The sequence below is a fragment of the Zingiber officinale genome, chromosome 8B, assembly GCF_018446385.1.
Source record: "Zingiber officinale cultivar Zhangliang chromosome 8B, Zo_v1.1, whole genome shotgun sequence".
Classification (NCBI taxonomy): Eukaryota; Viridiplantae; Streptophyta; class Magnoliopsida; order Zingiberales; family Zingiberaceae; genus Zingiber; species Zingiber officinale.
Window position 1 is genome coordinate 7,552,896 of NC_056001.1, and position 21,037 is coordinate 7,573,932.

The following is a 21,037-nucleotide window of genomic DNA, read 5'->3' on the forward strand; positions in this document are numbered from 1 at the left end:
AATGGTACATTTTCTGAACCGCGATCCGATCCAGCCTCCAGATTAGGAGGGGCATTTTGAAATTTGTGGTAATTCCGTCAAATCAAAATGCTGATCTGGATTCTAAAATCGATAGACCGTCATCTGCGCAAAGCAGAAGCCCTCGCGCAAGAACGAACCCCAAGCACACTCTTTTGCTCTATCGGGATCTCTTCCTCTTATTCCTTTCCTAGAAACCCTAATACCGATTCCGATGGAGCTACTCCGCTCCCACCTCTCCAGGGTCCGTATACCGGAGCCCACCAACCGCATCTACAAGAATGAATGCTGCGTCTCCTTCGATACTCCGGTAATCCAGTCCCCTTATCGCAGCTTTCTTTTGGTTGTTTTCCATTCTTTTTCATCTTCTGGGATTTGATGCGCTTCTGTTATCTAACTGTGCTATTCGTGGAGGCTAGAGTTCAGAAGGAGGTCTCTACGTTGATATGAGTTCGTTTCTTGCATTTGGGAAGGAGCACGTTGGCTGGAATTACGAAAAGACAGGAAACCCAATTTACCTTCACATACAGCAGAGACCAAAGCCTGTGCATGAGGACCGGCCTTTAAAGAAACCAACTCTGCTCGCAATTGGTATTTTGTGTGTGTGTGTGTGTGTGTTTGTTCATCCTGTTGCTTGAGAGCTGTCTAACAATATCAATATTTTGTTTTTGATCTTGGTCTAACTAAATTAAAGATAATGAAAACTCTTTCAAACTGGAATTGGGTTTTTGTACAGTTGAGACGGAGTTATACTTTCAATAAGGTGGACATTCAAATCTATATTTCCATTTGCATTATGTTTTGCTTATATTTCTCTGCTTCCCTAAAGAAAATGTAGTATGCCAAATATTTTCATTTTCAGTGTTTAGTCCTTTTCAGTATGTTTATGATGTTTGTTAGAATGAATAGTCTTATAATCTGTTAACATGGCTGATTTCCATCTAATGATCCAGTGTTCTATTTAGTTATTTGGTTATGTATATTTTCTAAGATACGTTTGCAGGTTTTCTTGATACTTTTTTCAGACAATGTTAGATATTCTTTTGAAAAATGAATTCCAATACTGAATTTCATTGATGAAAAAAGAAATGAACTATTTAGTCTACTCTCTTATTAAGTGAATTTTAGTTTAAGTTTGCATTATAATTGTTTTGTGTCCAATCATAATTTTCAAATAAGTTTGCATATATGATTTTTGTTGGGTAGTAGTGTGTTTTAAGGTATGCTATCCATTTCATTTTCGACGTGCCAACTAGAAACTTAAAATTAAGTTTGTAGGAAATGTTTTCCTTTGAAACACAAATTGTCAAAGAAAATGGACATTTTCAAACAATTTGAAATGTATGAATGATTGTGAAGATTGAAAATTTTCAATGTTTTTTATGGAAACTTGGGAAGTATGCTTTAGTCCAATGTGGTTTGCAGGTGTGGAGGGAGGATTTGATTATCAGGAAATTGAGTATGAAGAAACTCACCACATTGTAATATTGCCTGAATATGTATCTCTACCATTTCCTTCTGTTGAGTTGCCAGAAAAAGTATGCATTCTTCTATTTAATTTCATCTCCAAAAATTTATTCTGCAACGAAGACCATCTTACTGTTCCATTTACTTGTTAACTAATTTGTAGATTAGGCTAGCGGTCGATGCAGTTTTGTTAGCTGACGGTGCTGAACGCAAAGAACAGTTAGCTGCTTGGACTGCAGAGAAGAAGAAAGTTAGTGCTTATGCATTATCTCTGCAGCAGATTAATAATGGCATTGTTGTGCCACCGTCTTGTTGGAAATGTTGCAAATGCAATAAGACTGATAATCTGTGGCTGAACTTAACTGATGGAATGATACTTTGTGGCCGGAGAAATTGGGATGGAAGTGGTGGCAATAATCATGCTATCGAACACTACAAGGAGACAAATTATCCTCTAGCTGTAAAACTTGGTACAATAACTGCAGACTTAGAAAGTGCAGGTAATGGTTCTTCTCTCTCTGAACGTTATTGATTTTTCTTTGATTATTTTGATAACATGTATGAATTTCTGGCATCAAGTTTCTGTGTGTTGCTCTGGGAATATCATGTCTCCTTTCTTTTGATACCATGATTTATGTCTATTTATATATTATTCTTTATTTGCAATCCTCAATTTTTTTCCATTGTTCTCCCGAATTTATTTTTGGCATTATCTTACTAGTTGCTGGCTGTGATTTTTTGTAATGTTGAGATTAATTAATTGATTTGGCTATACCATTGTTGATTTTTTATATTTTATTGTCAATTTTGGTATGGCCATATTTAATGGTGACTAATAGATTCCCCAATAAAAGAATTGGATGTATAGATTGGAAGGTGGAAGGGGTAGAAGGAGACTAAATAAAATATTTGTCAGTGAAATAAAAATATGATTTGATTAATTTGAATATTATCGTTTCACTAAGATGAAAGAGACCATCTTAAAAACTCACAGACCAGATTGCAACTGTTAACATTTTCCAATTCTGAAATATTGGTAATCATAGGGCCTCACACAAAATGTCATGAATATGAGATGAATAGCTCAATAAGGTAATTATAATCCTAATATATAAAAAACTGTCAACCATGGCATTTTGTGTCAGGTAAATTTCTCACCGAATGGTCCTGTCCTTTTAAGATTAGTTACTTTGTATGATTTGTTATGAACCAAAAACATGTAAATCATTTTTTATTTTCTGCTGATTTGTGTAGAGTCATAGGCCATGCCAAGAAAAATAGGAGTTTAAATAGTAACTAGCAACTGAGCATACGCTTCCAGTTTGCATCTTTAATCTATGTGTGCCAAAAAATCTACTTTTTTAGTCGTTTGGGAGGTTGAAGTTCAAGTCTATTCTATTGTTGTTGATATTATTACAAAGGTTAATATATAAATCTAACTTAACATTTTACACATTTTCTCAAATTTAGCCTGTTGTTTTGAAAGTTTCAAATCTTGCAAAATCTTTTTAAAGTGTGTTAAAATCTACCCTTTGTTATAATTTCGTACACCCTTCATAAAAAACTTGATGTGATTCACATGTGACTATTTGCCATGTTAACAATGGTGTCACGTGGCTGCAAAATCATGTTTATCTTTTTATCCAGCAATGCTCACACTCAATATTATCGATGATGGTCAATGCGAGAAATATGACTCTGGATCATGATTTTCTGCATGTTTCTACCTTTTTATAACAGTTCTTGTGAAGTGAAGACATGTCCATCGTGTTTAATTCTTATTTAATATGTTGCTTAGCTTGTAACCATCATGGCAGCTCGTGTCAATTGTGTTTAATTCTTCTTTAATATGTTGCTTAACTTGTAACCATCATGGCAGCTCAGACGTTTACTCATACCCTGAGGATGATACTGTCGAGGATCCCCTATTAGCTCAACATTTGGCTTTTTTCGGTATTGACTTCTCATCATTGCAAAAGGTCAGTGATATATCAGTGATGAACAATAGCTTTATATCTTTGGATGATGGTACTTAGGAGCACTACTGTATTTATTATTTTCTATCTTTGTTTATATATATAAAAGGGCAACCTAGTGCACGAAGCTCCCGCCAATGCGGGGTCCGGGGAAGGGTATATTGTATGCAATCTTACCCTATTTTCCAAGAGGCTGTTTCCTAGACTCAAACCCATTCTACGACTAAAAAATTTTCTTCATCTATATCCAATGTTATTTCTCTAATTTCCTCCCTCCTCAGTTAGTATATGTTTGATTTGTTGCTCTTCCACGATGTTTTGCTAATTTATGCTTTTAATATTCTGGTATGCCACAATTCTCCTTGTGGATAGACAGTACATTTTGGTTTGAGATTCAGCAAGGTTTCTATAGCTCAGCTTGAAACCATACTTTTATGTATGAGTATTTGTCTGAGTTCATTCAATTTTATCATGCCTCGAAACTTCCTCCAAATATGTGTCATGAAATTTTGTTTTACAATTGATAACTATATTTCATTTTGATGTTGAGGGGCCATTCATTGGTTCTAATATGTTGTGATATGCACTATGTGATACTAACCATAATTTAACTATTTAAAGAGATTAATGGCTCATGTATTAGCCATCAACTCATTTTTGACCTTTCACATGTTCTATAATGGGAAGTTATTACTTTAAAGTCCAGTACCAATTTGTTCACATTAAAAATTGACTTAGTAAAGTTATATATTGTTACTTGAGTTCTCTGGTTGTTGGACTGCAAGTTCATACACTAGTTGCTAAGGATGGTAGAAGAAGCGGAAGTGTTGATAGTGTTTGAGATGAGCTCAAGAAGTATAACAAGTTTGATATTGTAGTTATTTAATAGATTTGTAATCTGATTCAAAGCTTGACAAAGAAGACAAGTATATTTTTGCTTTAGTATAGCTATTCACAATTTCCAAGACTTCTCATTGCCCTTATTACTCATTAGTGCATGATTTTGTCGCAAAAGGAGTTAAAGAAGTGCACTGTATTTTGCTTCTCCAGACTGAGATGACTACTGCTGAAAGGGAACTTGACCAAAACACCAATTTTGACTGGAATCGTATCCAGGAAAGTGGGCAGGAAGTGGAGCTCTTATTTGGACCAGGTTATACTGGTCTTCTTAACCTTGGAAATAGGTAGTCATCAGATGATGTTACTTCATCTACTTCCACTTTGTACATCATTTTGCTGCACACTGACTGCTCTCTTGTCTTGTTTCTTTGTCAGTTGCTATATGGCATCAACAATTCAAGTGGTGTTTACAACTCATGCTTTCATCTCTAGGTCTGTTTAATTTCAAATCGGAGGCCATTAGCATAGGCTAGTTGTGTTGCTTATCTGATGAGTTCTGTTGTGTCTGCCTATTTCCTAGATACTATGAAAACCAAAGTCTGAAGATGGCTTTTGCAATGGCACCTTCTGATCCAACATTGGACTTGAATATGCAGCTGTAAGGATTCAACTAGTGACTTTCTAGAAATAGTTAGGAATAATTGCATGGCATCTTCCAAATGCATGCCACTATAGATTCTTATGTGTTATGAGTTATGAAATTGACATGCCAAATTCCCATGCTTGTCTTATAATACCAGTTGAGAGTGATTGCTATCATTGTGCCTGATAAGGGAAATTATTACATTGAATATGTAAGACTCAAGCATAATATCCTATACCTAAATGTCAATGTGGAGCTAAACTTATACCTTACATAACTATAACTATTAGTGCATGTATACTTGAGTGGAAGAAGAGAGGAAAGAAAGAAACAATGTTGATGAAGGGAGGGAGGAGGACTTGTTCAATTTTTTTATGTGTGAAGTAAACCAAGTAATTTTGGTATTCAATCTGCATTGCTCATCTGACGTTATGGTTGATATTTAAATTACATCAATTTAATGCCTTAGTAAATGTGCCACTTTGACATCCATGGTTGCCAATATCGACCTTTTCAAAAGCTTAGGTATTGGCCATATTGGATCAATAGGTTCTGTTGGATCTTGGATTGGAATGTGATAAAAAATATTAGAAAAGTTTTAAAAAGCATGAAAACAATAAAACAAATTTGTTTGATGTATTAGATAATAAAGGATATCAAATAATATGATTATATGCTCATTATCAGATGAATAAGTATTAGTTAATCTGACATGTATAACACTGTACAATAAAGTTTCATATGCTATTGTGTATCAACATTAGAGCGGTCAAATGGGCCGACCCGTGGTGCGGCGTGACGGGGCAGGCCAACCCACCAAAAACCCAACATCTAGTGTGGCGGGCTGACCCACCATCTCGGCAGACTGCAAAATTCTCAATCCAATCCAAGGCGGATTGTGGGTTAGGCGGGCCAACCCATGGTCCTTAAAAAAAAATAAAACAAATAAAAAAATAAATTATAGTTCGCTACGGTAAGAGAATGTGACACAGAACAAGATGGAAATTGGAAAATAATGGTGTGCACTTTGCTCTGACAAAATTGCGTACTATGGAGAATGTGACACATAACATATGGAAAATAATGGTGGAGATCACAGAAACTGGTAAAAAATAAATAAATGAATATCAACCACCACAATTGAATCACCACAGTACTTATGTATCCAAGGCTTTAAGCACGAACGCCATCTCTTACAGACAACAAACGAGCTTCCTGTTCAAAATCAAGAATAACACCATCTTTAACAGTGACAGATCTAAGCAAGGAGATAGAGTTCTCACAAAGTTCACCCTTTTGGCGAGAAGCAAGACCTAATGAGAGATCTTTAGCAGAGACAAATCTAAACAAGGAGATGGAGTTCTCACGAAGTTCACCTTTTTTTTTTTGGCGAGAAGCAAGATCTAATGATAGATCTTTAGCAGAGACAAATCTAAACAAGGAGATAGAGTTCTCACGAAGTTCACCTTTTTGTCGAGAAGCAAGATCTGATCTTGGGCTGGGGGTCAGTAGGGTTTTACTTTTACCTTGTTTTAGTGTTGTAACTTTTACGAGAGTTAGAGAGAGAAGAGGGCTTTCTTTAATGTCAATCATTGGATCAAGATTTAGTGTTTGACTTGTAAGTTGTAATTTATTTTGAATTTCTTTTAATTTTTTTCTCAACCCTCAGCCAACCTGGACCGCAATTCGCGTGGGCTGGCCCATTTAGACCTACCAGATGATGGGTCGATAAATTTTTAACTCAACTTGCGTAAATTGTTTGGGGGTTAATCTGATGGGCCAACTCAAATTGACAGCTCTAATCAACATTGGTATTAGATTAACAAATATACTAGTGCGCATATTAGTATGATGTAAACATCTATTATAACATTAGAATGATTATATTACATTACATGATATGCATGTTAGAATTTATTTTTAATTATATTATTATGATTATCATTAAAAAGATCATGAGATTTAAACAACATAATTAGTTAAACTACTAATATTTACTTTGTAGATATAACTTTTAATAAGGATATTTTAAAATTAGTATTAATAATATTTACTAATAATAGGATATTGTTTGTAGTAAAAATAAATCAGATCATTAAAAGTAATGACATTATTGTTAAATTATTAATATTTTTTGGTATTAATTATTTCTATACTGATCAAGTTATATTACCTTAATTATCAAATTCATGATCTATTAGTAATCAATTTATTATGTATAATAACAACAGTAGAAGTTTTGACCCATCATTTAATAGTTAATTTGAATTTTTTATTTCCTAATATAGTCAATATTTTCTATAAATTACATATGTAATTTTCTATTATTGTATGCATATCATAATTAACTTTACCTATCAAATAATAGTAATCTAATACTATCATTACGTTATAATTTTCCAATTAAAATTACTGTACAACACAGTAGTTGCCAATTTAGTAACTCTTCTTCCTCACTAAATCACAAAAGAAGCCCCAAAATGAAGCCCTCAGTTCTCACTCTACGCCTGAAGCTTGAACACCTTGTCAATCCCTCTTCTCTGCTCTTGTAGCTGAACTCTCACCTCCACTTGTTGCTGCCTCCGCTCTTTAATTTACTCATGCAATTTAGTGGCATTGGCAAGAGTAGTGAGAGGATGGATCTCCTTGTGATTTTGTAACAGTGATCCACAACAAAGCGCTGAATCTTTCGTTCAATTGAAATGAAATCAGTGAGAAATCCATTGATTGTCACTCATTCCTCCATATACTCACATGATTCCTTCAGTATTCACTGAGATATTATGATTGCTGTTTGTATTTTCAATTTCTTGACAACCCTCTGGCACATGTCAGAGATATCACCTATAATAGGATCAGATGATCTAAATCAAACTTCCACTATCTGTATCAGGATCAATTGAGTTTGGAAACTATGCTCTTCCACTGAATTATGTGTTCATTACTATTGTATAAACTGGCCAACTTTGTCAAAGTTATTTCTAAGATAGACTGAGTTCTAAATGAATACTTTATTGCATCATTTCAATTATAAACTTGGACAGAAAGGAAAATAGAAATGGTCAACTTAGTTTATTATATTTGAAGATTATTTCAAATTAGTGTGTTGAATTTTAAGAGGAGCCTTAGCTCAATCGTAAAGTTGTTGCGTGTGACCTTGTGGTTATGGGTTCGAGTCGTGGAAACAACCTCTTACAATGCAAGTAATGTTGCTTATAACAGACCTAATGTGGTCCAACCCTTCTCAGGGATTCCGTATTGGCGGGAGCTTCATGCATGGGTTGCCCTTTCTAGTGTGTTGAATTTTATCTTTAAACTGTTCTGATGCCAATTTCAGTTATTTGTTGGACTCATTCATATTGACCAAAAAAATGCATTAAAAACAATTAGGTGTGTTATGGCATGAGGTACTCCACCTTACACCAGACACTAAGGTCATTCTTGATTGTGGATTGCTCAAATAAAAAATGGTCTTTCTGTCTTTTCTTTGTTTGTACCAGTGCATACTGATCAATCTGGCACGTTATGGTATTTTAGAACCTGGTTCAACTAATTAAGTACGGAATTTAAATGAAGATGCTTTCTACTGTTCTCTTTCGATCAGCATCGTTTTTGTGAATTGCATCTTTAACTTTTCATAAAAGTAATGGTGTGATTGAGGTCCTTGTTAGAGCAATGAAAATCTACCATTTTGATGTCCATGAGCTGACTGATCTTCCCTACATGAGTTAATTGATACTTCTCTAATATTTGCTTGCAAACTGCATGTAGGACTAAACTGGCACATGGGTTGCTTTCTGGCAAATATTCCTTGCCAGTTCAACAGGTATGTTGAAGGCTTACTCGCTGAAAATCCTGCATTTACATTAATTTGTTTTTCAACCAAACTAATGAAGTCAGGAACTGTAATACAGATACTTCCAGTGCTGGAAACTCTGATGGACCTTTAGAATTTTTAACTGATGTTGTTAATTGTTTCTAATCCTAGCTTGATGTGTGCTATGATTAATGTAGCTGGAATATCTCATGGCCATAATGTAGTTCAGTTTTTCTGTTGGTTCTTGCAATTAATTGACCTAATTTAGACGCACATTATATTTTCTTAGATGGAGTATTTTGTTTGTTATCATACTGGATTACCCCTTTATTCCCTATGCTCCCTTTAGTTAATCTTTTATGTTATATGTCATGTAAACTTAGAAATATTAATAAGAAAAAAAAAATCTTTAGGTGAACCAAATTTTTATATCTGATCTTATAGCTTATATGCATGGTTTAAAGTGCCGTGCCGAAACGGTCGAAACCGGCGAAACGTTTCGTTCTGCTCGGCGACCAGCACCGGCACGACCCCGACACCAGACCCACGACAGGTGCGACGTGTTGCATGACCTCGTGGTCACAGCAGAGGGGTCGCTCGACCCTGCAACAGTAGCGGAGGGGTCGCATAACCCTTCTGTTGCCGCCGCGGAGGCATCGTGCGACCCTGCGGTCACTACAGAGGGGTCACACAGCCAACGTGGTCGCGCCGAAGGAGTCGCGCAATCCCCGCAGCCATGGTTGGTCACGCAACCCCGCGACAACGCCGAAGTCGTGGGGGCTTGCGAGTGGTGTCGGATTTCAGATTTTTTTAAAATTAAATTTAGGTTAATTATTTTAATCAACTCCTAGCTATGGTAGAAAAATCTAAAGAGACTTTATTAAACCCTAATAAAATTATCTAATTAATTTTATATTTCATTTATTTTAATTTAAAAATTATAATACATTTTTTATTTATTTATTTATCTATTTTCATATCTTTTTCTTTTTTAAAAGATTATTTTTTTATCTTATTTATTTTTAAATATTTATGTTAAATATTTTAGTTTTTAATTAATATATTTTATATTTAAAAAATACTGAAACTATATCGGCACGACACGATACGGTACCGAAACCGTATCGTTCCGATCAAGGACTGAAATCTTGGTACGGGTCGAAATTTTAAACCTTGCTTATGTGTACATGTTTTCATTTTAATTTTTCTTTTATTGAAGTCATGACTTAATATTGTTAATGTTCCTATTGTTAATTGAAGTTTGAAGGATAATAGATTTGGTGCATATCACATGTTTGATGGGGTCATCCCATACAAATGGTGAATCAATGCTGATTAATTTGTTTAATTAGGAGCTCTATATGATAATGATCCTATTCTTCTTCAAATGTGCTTCAGTAATTAGTGCTAACTTTAATGATTTCAAGCTATTAAAGACGATATACAAAACTTGACCTCATCTAAAATTTGACTTGATGTACTATCTGTTATAGTCTAAAAAGTGAGAATCCTCTACCCGTGGCTTTGATATTTGCTGCTAATGAAAACTCTTTGATTTCCTTTTTGATTCAGAAGCAAGAAGGTATCCCTCCTCGCATGTTTAAAACAGTTATTGCTGCTAGTCATCCTGAGTTTTCGAGTATGAGGCAGCAGGTACCTTGTTGTTGCTAATCAGTTATTACCATTAATGAATCATGTGGGATTATTTTGACATGCACCAACACTACTGGTTCTTATTTTGGCTTATGTCTTGGCTACAAGTCATGCTAAATTTGATATGCTGCTGATAATCATATGCCATTCCTTTTACACCTTTTCTTCTGTTATTTTAAGCTGTTTTATCATGTGCATTTATTTCTTTTTATATATGTTTCTTAACATTTCTGTTATTGCACCTTCAAATATGATACAATTGGCATTGGCATTGGCATTGGCAAGTTGGCTTTTCTCCATGAACCATTACCAGCTCATGCATGAATAGATGGAAGGACTTACAATCTAAAGTGTGGGAAATGGAAAGAGCAAGAAAGAGTACTTACTAAAAAAAAAAAAAAATGGTAGTCCGGTGCACGAAGCTCCCGCCATGCGGGGTCCCGGGGAAGGATTCATTGTACGCAGCCTTACCCTGCTTTTTGCAAGAGGCTGTTTTCAGGATTCGAACCCGTGATCTTTTTGCAAAAGGCTCTTTCCCGGGGAAGAAAGAGTACCTACTATTGAATTTATTTTTACTGGATTCATCCTGTTTCTGAAATCTTTGAATTTAAGGGGAGTTCATGCTATTGCCAGTGGTGTTTTGGTATGACTAAAAGGAGCTCTGTTTCTAGATGTGCTTCTAGTTGGTGATTGCATTTCCTGAATAATCTATTCTTTTATAGTAGTCATTCTTCGTATCAGTAATTGTATTTATAGAAGAATAGCTATCTAGTAGTGGTAATTGAGGCGAAATTCGAAGTGCTGGAGGCTAAAACGGGCTTCCCCTGATTAAGGCAAATATTAATGCTGCTGGTGGTTTATTGGCTGCCAATGTCTTAGAACTCAGAAAAAGTTGTCTTGTTACAATTTATCTCATATTTTCCTCCGACATGTGAAAATAAGAACAGTCTTTTAATCCTGACTCCAGCAGACTGAAACATTCGGAGGATTGTATGGATCCAGTTAGATTTGAGGCCCATGAACTGGTCAGCCCTAGTGCAACTCAACAAATTATTCAGTTTTCTTATGTGTGTGTATATATGACTTTAATAGGAACCAGTGAAGCACTGGAACTAGTTGCAGACCACTTGATTGATTTGTCGTGTAAGAAGCCAGCCTTTTTGTTTGTTGTCTTAGTTGTTCAAGATCACTGGAAATCTACTTAATTGTTTATATGAACTCTTTTGCTGCCTTCATCTACAAAATTTTTATACTAACATATCCCTTGATTTTGTTGCAAGATTGACTTTAACTGATGGAAGATGGGGAATCCATTTACTGTTGGGAGTTGAGACTGTATATTTCACAATGTCAATGGTTTTATTCAAATATAGGGGTTCAGGATTTTAATACCCAACAAACATAAAGTTGATGGTCTCTGGTTGTAGGCTATAGATTTAGTACAAAAATCCTAATAAATTGGTTTTCCTCTACTCTGGAAGATATAATTTAAAACTTTTTTTTTGCTCAGTTATATGTTAACTTTTTGCCCGCTATTACTTATTCCCCTATGAGTTTCTTAAATTTGTTGCTTCTGTTGTTTTGTTCCTGTTTAGGATGCACTTGAGTTTTTTCTGCATTTGCTTGACCAAGTTGAACGGGCCAATACTGAAAAACCTGCACTGGATCCTTCGAAGAGTTTCAAGTTTGTGATTGAAGAGAGACTTCAGTGCCCCTCTGGAAAAGTTGCTTATAATAAAAGATCAGATTATATTCTTTCTTTAAATATACCACTACATGAGGCTACTAACAAAGGTAAATTTGTTATGCTTGCCCTTTTCTTGATGCTGATATGTCAAAGTCATTACTCATTTTGCTCTTTAATGATTCAGAACAGCTTGAAGGCTTTAACAAGACCAAAGCAGAAAAGAATGCAGAAGGGGCTGATATGTAAGCTATAGGACGATTGTACAGGTTTTTCATTGTTCCTGTTTTCATGTTTTGTATGTTTATATATTTTGAATGCATGCTTGGGCAGAACTAGTGGTGAAATTGTACGACCAAGGGTCCCTTTGGAATCGTGCCTAGCTAGTTTTTCATCCACTGAGGAAATTCATGACTTTTACAGTTCAGCATTAGATGCTAAGACAACAGCAAACAAGTATGTTGATAATATCAGGAGGCTTTTAAATAAATTGCTTCTTTTTCTGATTTTTAACAATGATTTACCCTATGTCTTCTAAAGCAACTACCAAATGTTTTTCAAGGACTGCTGGTTTGGCTACTTTTCCTGATTATCTGGTTTTGCACATGAGGAAGTTTGTGATGGAAGAAGGCTGGGTGCCAAAGAAACTAGGTATCTTCCTTTTATTGTGTTACTTTTTGGTATTTTCACCTTTTTAAGTGAGTCTTGGTATTTTTATTTTCTTATTTTGGGTTTTCTGTACATTTGCAATTTATTCTACAGATGTTTATATTGATGTACCTGATGTAATTGACATCACACACATGCGCAGCAATGGTTTACAGCCAGGAGAAGAATTACTGCCAGAAACAGGTTAATAGTATTAATCTCTGTTCTCTGTGAATCCAAGAGGCAAAGCAGCTGCTATAAGTGCACCATCTGTTTAATATTTTCTTCAGTACTTTCTTGTTTTTGCATGCATTTGTTTTGCAGGTGTCATTGGGGAGGTTGAAGCTACCCAACTAGTTGCTAGTGAGGACATTGTTTCCAAACTTGCGGCTATGGGTTTCAATTATCTCCATTGTCAAAAGGCTGCCCTAAACACGGCTAATGTTGGAGTTGAGGAAGCAATGACATGGCTGCTATCTCACATGGATGATCCGGGTTTGTGTCTAGAATCACTGAACAAATTTTTTTCTAAGCATCAACTCCTGTAAGCAATTTTTCTGGATCAAATTGGTCCTTTAGCCTTACAGAGAGGATCTAGAAGTTATTTGGAAAGGCGATTCAATTGTTTTGACCGGTTCTCAACATTTCAATGCAGATATAGATGAGCCTATTTTGTATAACTCTCATGCTATGGAAGTTCAATCTATTGATGAAACAAGTGTTGAAACTTTAATTTCATTTGGGTTCCACGAAGAGGTGGCTAGAAAAGCATTAAAAGCATCTGTAAGAATAAATTTTTTTTTAGATGATAGTATTTTCTGATACTTCCTTTAGTTGACTGATCATTTGATTTACATGTTTCAATTAAATATTACATTTTTGCTTGCTTATATAGTTGTTTTACAAGATCCAACTTTGTTTTGGTATGTATTTTCACATAGGGAGGGGACATAGAGAAAGCAACTGATTGGATTTTTAGCCACCCAGAGGTCTCTAGCTCAAAGGATACAGATGCAACCTCAAACGCTGTGGAGGCTGGTGATCCTGGGGTATCAGATGGAAGTGGAAGTTAGTGTTCTTTAACTACTTGCCCTTTTTTTTTGTTTCCTTCATAATGAAAATGATGGATTTCTTTGTTTTCTTGTCTTCATTTGTTACGCATCACCATGTTACTGTTTTCTGAGAGACAAGACGGTATAAAACTGCATATCTGGCTTTATACAAATCTTAAGATGTAAGGTTTTGTAACAAGTAATAACACATAATTATCTCACAATTAGATACTTTTACACGATGTAATTCCTTTTAGCCATACAACTTGATTTCTAATAATCAAACTTGGTACCATCCATATATTATGTTGTTCATCCAAACAACTTCAAATTCCGTCCATGAGTTCATCGATTAACTAGTGTGCTAATGCTTGGTTGTTCCCTGGAAGGTACGCGTTGCAGGGCCCAATTGTAACGCCTCAGCAAGGACCGCTACATCTCCAGAACTCAGTGTAGTGCTAAATATGTAAGGCTTCACGTGATACGACTATAACGTATCAGCAAAGACCGCTATATCTCCATGAGAACTTGGGTGTAGTGTTAAATAGGCAAGAGTTCTTACACCATAGGTTGGATAAGAACAAATATGATAGGAAAACTAATAGTCTAAGATTTAGAATATGAGACATAAGAACTCTCACGGGTAAATTCAATGGAGGTATTAGATACGATGATTAGGAGAAGAATTAGTATTTTGTGTGTATAAGAGATAAAATAGATAGGCGAGAAGGCAAAGATGATAGAGAATTTGAGTTTTAAGTTATGGTACACAAGAAAGAGTAAAGCAAGAAATGAAGTGGATATTGTTGTATATAGTTCGTTAAAGGATGAAGTTGTTAAGAGTAGTTAGAAAAGGGATAGAAATATAACCCTTAAGATAATAGTGACGAAAAAAACTATGAACATAATTAGCGTATATGCATCGCAAGTAGGATTAGATGAAGCTACCAAATCAAGGTTTTGAGATGACTTAGATGAAGTATTACAAAATATTTCGCCAAATGAAATGATTTTAATTGGAGGTGATCTAAATGGGCATGTCGGAGTAAAAAATGAAGAATATGAGAAAGTACATGAAAGTTATGGGTTTGAAACGAGAAATGAGGCAGGGAAAATTATATTAGATTTTGCGATAACTTATGACCTTATATTAGCTAATACATTTTTTAAGAAAAGAGTAGAACACTTAGTTATGTTCAAAAGTGAAAGTAATAAATCGCAAATTGACTTTTTTATGGATAGGAAGGATAGAAAGATTTGTAAAGATTGCAGAGTCATCACTGAAGAAAGCTTAACTACCCAACATAGGTTAGTAGTATTGGATATACGCCTCAAGCATAGTATCAATAAAAAGAAAATATATACAACTCCTAGAATTAAGTTGTGGAAGTTAAAGGATGAGAAGCAAAATCTATTTAAGGAGAAGGTAGAGGTACAAGCATTAGGTAAAATATATGATGACTTTAATACAACAAGAGATAAGATGATATCAAAGTTAAAAATAGTAGCTAAGAGTGTACTTGGTGAGTTAAAGGGACATGCTCCACTAAGTAAGGAATCTTGGTGGTGGAATAAGAAAGTACAAGAGAAAGTGAAGGAAAAACGAATAGCTTATAAGGAATTATATATTTGTAAGAATGAGGAAAATTTTAAAAAATATATAATAGCCAAGAAAGAAGCTAAGAAAGTAGTGAGTGAAGCAAAGAATGAAACTTTTGAACGATTATATCAAAAATTGGATACAAAAGAAGGAGAAATAGACATTTATAGAATAGCTAATGTGAGAGAAAGGAAAACAAGAGATCTTATCCAAATAAAATGTATTAAAGATAAATGTAATAGGGTGTTAGTAAACGATGGAGAAATAAAAGAGCGATGGAAGAGGTATTTTCATCAACTTTTTAATAAAGATTTAGACGACCAACTTAGATAATTTAAGTAGGTCAAATGAGCATAAACATTTTAATTTTTATCGTAGAATTCAAACTTCAGAAGTAGAACAAATTTTAATGGAATGCACAATGGAAAATCCGTTGGTCCAAATGATATTCCGATAGTGGTATGGAAGTGTATAGGGAAATAAGGTATTGAATGACTTATAAAATTATTTAATATGATATTGAAAATGAAAAAAATGTCTGATCAATGGAGGATAAGTACTCTAGTTCCATTATATAAGAACAAGGGAGACGTACAAAATTGTGCAAACTATAGAGGTATTAAACTAATAAATCATATTATGAAACTTTGGGAAAAAGTAATAAAAAAATTAAGGAAAGAGACCAGTGACTGAAAATCAATTTGAATTTATGCCTGGAAGGTTGACAATAGAAGCTATGCCTCTTAGATAATTAATTGAAAAATATCGGGAGCAAAACACAAGATCTATACATGATATTCATTAACATAGAAAATACTTATGATAGAGTCCAAGAGAAATTATATGGAGAATTCTAAAAAGGAGAGGTGATAGCGTAACATATATTGAATTAATTAAGGATATGCACGAGAATGTAACAACCAGAGTAAAGACTTCAGGCGAAGTAATTTAAGCATTTCCAATAAAGATAGGGTTGCATTAAGGATTAGCTCTAAGTCCCTATTTTTTTTACACTAATTATGGACGAACTCACTGCGCGTATTCAGGACATAGTACCGTAGTGCATGCTGTTTGCAGATGATATTATTTTGGTAGATGAAACACGTGAAGGAGTAAATGCTAAACTAGAATCTCGGTGGGACACACTAGAAAAGAAAGATTTTAAGCTTAGTAGATTAAATACAGAATATATGAAATTTAAGTTTAACAATGTTAGAAGTAATACGACAATTGTTAAGATAGGAGAGGACGAGTTGTCCGGAACGGAGAGATTTAAATATTTGGGATTATTTTTGCAAAACGATGGAGGAATTGAGAGAGATGTTTTACATAGAATACAAGAAGAATGATTGAAATGAAGGGGAGCGTCTTGTGTTTTATGTGACCGTAAAGTACTTCTAAAATTTAAAGGTAAGTTCTATAAAATAGTGATTAGACCTGCTATGTTATATGGAGCTGAATGTTAGGCTATGACTCGAGCACATGAGCAAAAGATGAGAGTTGCAGAGATGAGGATGTTAAGGTGGATGCGTGGACATATGAGGATGAACAAAATAAGAATTGAGAGCATTAAAGAGAAAGTTGGAGTTGCATCTATTTAGGAAAAAACTCTGAGAGGCACGTTTAAGATGGTACCGACATATACTTAGACGACCAATAAATGCTTCAGTTAGGCGATGTGAAACTATGACAAACACGCATATCAAACAAGGAAGAGGAAGACAAAAAAAAACTTGGTTATCAACAATAAAACAAGATAAAATTTATTTAAGTATAGATGATGACAACGTATGAAATACCGTTTCGTGCCGCCCGGCACGCCTTCGGCACCAAAGACGTCGCGCGCGACGCCTTCGGCGGCGTCGCCGGACACTGGCCGTGGGATCGCCCGTGATGATCGCGGGCGATCTCGCGTAGGCCGCGATTTTTTTTTTTCTTTTTTTAATATTTATTTATTTAATTAAATTAATTAAATTAAACAATTCCTAAGGAGGACATGGGATATTTCGAAGAGGCTTTTATAAACCCTAATTAAATTATCCTAATAAGATATATAAAAATATATTTAAAATTAAAATGAATTTAATAAATTTTATTAATTAATATTCTGAAAAAAATAATGTTGTAAATTTAATTTAAAAATTTTAAAAAATATAATAATTCTTATTTATATTCTAATATTTTCTTTATTATTTTAAATTTCATTTAAATTTCAAAAAAATATTTAAAAATTCAATTTTTTTTAAAAATTCTATTTTTTAAAAATAATTTTTATAAATTATATTTATATTCTGATATTTTTTTTAAAATTTTTTTACTTGATATTTTTTTGCTATTTAAAATATATATTATTTAATTAATAATTAATTAAATGAATAAATAGTTAATTTATATAATTATTATTAATATAAAGTAATATCTTGTATTAATTTATATACTTTTTATTATTATTATTATAGATACTTCCATTTTAATTTAAATTATTGATATATCAATTCTATTTAAATAAAACTATTTTTAATTATTTTTTCTAATAATATTAAATTATTCAATAATTGAGAACTTATAATAAATCAATATACAACTTATTTTTATATACACCATAAACATATTTATCTTATAATTACTATAGATAAATAAAAAAATACCGAAACTGTATCGGCACGGTACGATACGATACCGAAATCGTATCGTTCCGGTCTGAGACCGAAACCTCGGCACGGGTCGAAATTTTAAACCTTAGATGATGATATAGTAGGAGATAGAACTCAATGACATAAAAGGATTTATATAACCGACCCTACCTAGTGGGATATGGTTTTGTTATTGTTGTTATTGTTGTATATTAAAAATGAAAAAAATGTCCGATCAATAGAGGGTAAGTACTCTACTTCCTTTATATAAGAATGATGGAGACGTACAAAATTATGCAACTATAGGTGTATTAAATTAATGAATCATACCATGAAACTTTGAGAAAAAATAATAGGAAAAAGATTAAGGAAGGAGACCACGGTGATCGAAAATCAATTTGGGTTCATGCTTAGATGATTGACAATAGAAGCTATACATCTTCTTAAACAACTAATTGAAAAATATCAGGAATAAAAACAAGATCTACACATAGTATTCATTGAATTAGAAAAAAACTTATGATAGAGTTATAAGAGAATTATATGGAGAATTCTATGAAAGAGAGGTATTAACGTAACATATATTAAACTAATTAAGGATATGTACGAGGATGTAGCGACTAGAATAAAGACTTGACAGAGTAACTGAAGCATTTCCAATAAGATAGGGTTACATCAAAGATCAACTCCAAGTTCCTATTTTTTTACACTAATTATGGACGAACTCACTACACACATTCAAGACATAGTATCGTGCTGTATATTGTTTGTAGATGATATTGTTTTGGTAGATGAAACATGTAAAGTAGTAAATGTTAAATTAGATTCTTACTGTGAAATACTAGAAAGGAAAGGTTTTAGGCTTAGTAGAATAAAGACAGATTATATGGAATTTAAGTTTAACAATATTAAACGTAATGAGACAATTACTAAAATAGGAGATGATGAATTGCCTGGAATCGAGAGCTTTAAATATTTATGATCATATTTGCAAAACGATGGAGGGATTGAGAGAAATGTCTTACTTAGAATACAAGCAGAATAGTTGAAATGGAGGAGACCGTCGAATGTTTTATGTGCTCGTAAAATGTCTCTAAAATTTAAAGGAAAGTTCTACAAAATCACAATTAAACTTGCTATGTTACGTGGAGCTGAATGTGGGCTATGACTCGAGCACATGAGGAGAGGATGAGAGTTGCAGAGAGAGGATGTTAAGGTGGATATGTGATGAGAATGAATAGAATAAGAAATGAAAGCATTAGAGAGAAAGTCAGAGTTGCATCTATTGAGGGAAAACTCCGAGAGACACGTTTAAGATGATACGAACATGTACTTAGACGATCAATAAATGCTCCAGTTAGGCGATGTGAAACACAAACACATATTAAACGAGGAAGAGACGACCAAAAAAAAGTCTTGGTTAGCAACAATAAAATATATAAATTTTATTTAAATATAGATGATATAGTAGGAGATAGAGCTCAATGGCATAAAATGATCCATATAGTCGATCCCATCTAGTGGGATAAGACTGGTTGATGGTATATTCAAACTTCATAGTTGATTTGTTGCATTAGGTAGACTTTATATCGTTTTGTTTTATAGTTCACCCATAAAACTGAAATTGTATTCCTTATTTTAGTCCCTCCGGTATGGATGATATTGCTGTATGGATGAAATATAGATGGGTTGTCACAGAGAAAGTGTGATCTATTAATAACTTACTGCAGTTGATATTTCGAGTTAAATGTGGAAATATGAGTTTGTCCGAGCTTTGATTTTGATTGAAACAGCCCTACCCAACCATAATCAAGCTGTGCTGGGACTGTGACTATGTCCTGTCCTGTCCTGTTGACTGGGCCTCGCTCTTTCCCTGCTTATTCAGGGCTGGGATCTGGGCCATGCTCACCGACACCACACCTTTAGTTATATAGTTGTTTACCGCTCAAAATCTGGAATTTTTTTTTGTTGTTGCAGTAAGCAGTTTGAAGTTTCTATTTCTTCGGTAGCAGTTAGCTATAGACCATGTCTCACAGTATATTGTTTTTTTTTTTCCTTTTTCACAGTGACTTCATTTTTTATGTTTGCAAATCTACAAATATTACTCTCATCTGTATTCATAAAATTTAAACTCAAAGATTGATGAATACCTATTCCAGATGCTCCATGAGGAACAGAAGAACTTTCTGCTGCCTATTTTCAGATCATTGAACAACCTGCAATTTTCTTTTCCCTACCAGCTTCGATATCTTTGTAACTTTGTGCATCTCTGCTGGGGGCGAAACTATCAGATTTGGACTATATTGTGCTTTTAATTTTTTGTGAACCTCACTTTTAACTTTTATTATTTGTTCTTTGGTCGTGTTGACTGCTATCTTTATATCATTTAACAATTTCATTTTGCAGGATACAAGCTCATGTCATTTATTAGTCATATGGGGACTTCCACCCACTGTGGCCATTATGTGGCTCATGTCTATAAAGATGGAAGATGGATAATATTCAATGACAGTAAAGTTGGAGCATCCGTGGATCCACCTAAAGAAATGGGGTACCTGTACTTCTACGAGAGAATAACTGACTGAAATCGACACAACTGGTTTGCGATGTTAGAACTAATATTCCCAGGCAATGCTAGGATTCTTGTCAAGCAACTTTTCCCCATGATTACTTCGTTACAGTGGTGGCTTCCTGTTGCCGGGGCATATAATTAAAGCTTCCGGTGCTCATGATTAATGTTAACCTTTGATGATAGTATCTGTTATCTGATTGTTCTTAGACTATTTGACTTGATTATCCAACTTATGCCCGTAAGTATTTTGTTTTATCTTTAATCATCAAAAGAAATTGTTCACATTTTAATTCATTGTTTCCACAAGTCATCCATTTTAGTCCATTGTTTCCGCAAGTCATCTGAATTGACTGTTCAAATGAAGCCAATAGTGGCAGATCTCTTCTCACTATTTAAATGTTAAACAGCAGGCGGGTAGGGTTGTTTGTAACAGT

General features: G+C 34.0%; 1 protein-coding gene across 3 annotated transcripts; it reads left to right on the forward strand.

The window, feature by feature from the left end:
* The first annotated feature begins 105 nt into the window (after positions 1 to 105).
* Positions 106 to 20,893, forward strand: LOC122014876 (ubiquitin carboxyl-terminal hydrolase 14-like). 3 transcript variants are annotated; one of them, XM_042571365.1, is made up of 19 exons: positions 106 to 328; positions 438 to 609; positions 1,444 to 1,556; positions 1,649 to 1,985; positions 3,370 to 3,464; positions 4,512 to 4,645; positions 4,737 to 4,793; positions 4,882 to 4,959; positions 8,716 to 8,770; positions 10,334 to 10,414; positions 12,010 to 12,208; positions 12,286 to 12,343; positions 12,432 to 12,554; positions 12,661 to 12,749; positions 12,861 to 12,950; positions 13,071 to 13,241; positions 13,402 to 13,529; positions 13,688 to 13,814; positions 20,438 to 20,893. In XM_042571365.1, exons 1-19 carry the CDS (start codon positions 233 to 235, stop codon positions 20,614 to 20,616), a joined length of 2,382 nt encoding a protein of 793 aa, XP_042427299.1. In that variant the 5' UTR covers positions 106 to 232; the 3' UTR covers positions 20,617 to 20,893. The 3 variants fall into 3 exon arrangements, with proteins under 3 accessions (XP_042427299.1, XP_042427301.1, XP_042427300.1); XM_042571367.1 differs by lacking the exon at positions 20,438 to 20,893 and adding an exon at positions 20,191 to 20,424; XM_042571366.1 differs by having other exon boundaries at positions 130 to 328; positions 433 to 609.
* Positions 20,894 to 21,037: the final 144 nt, after the last annotated feature.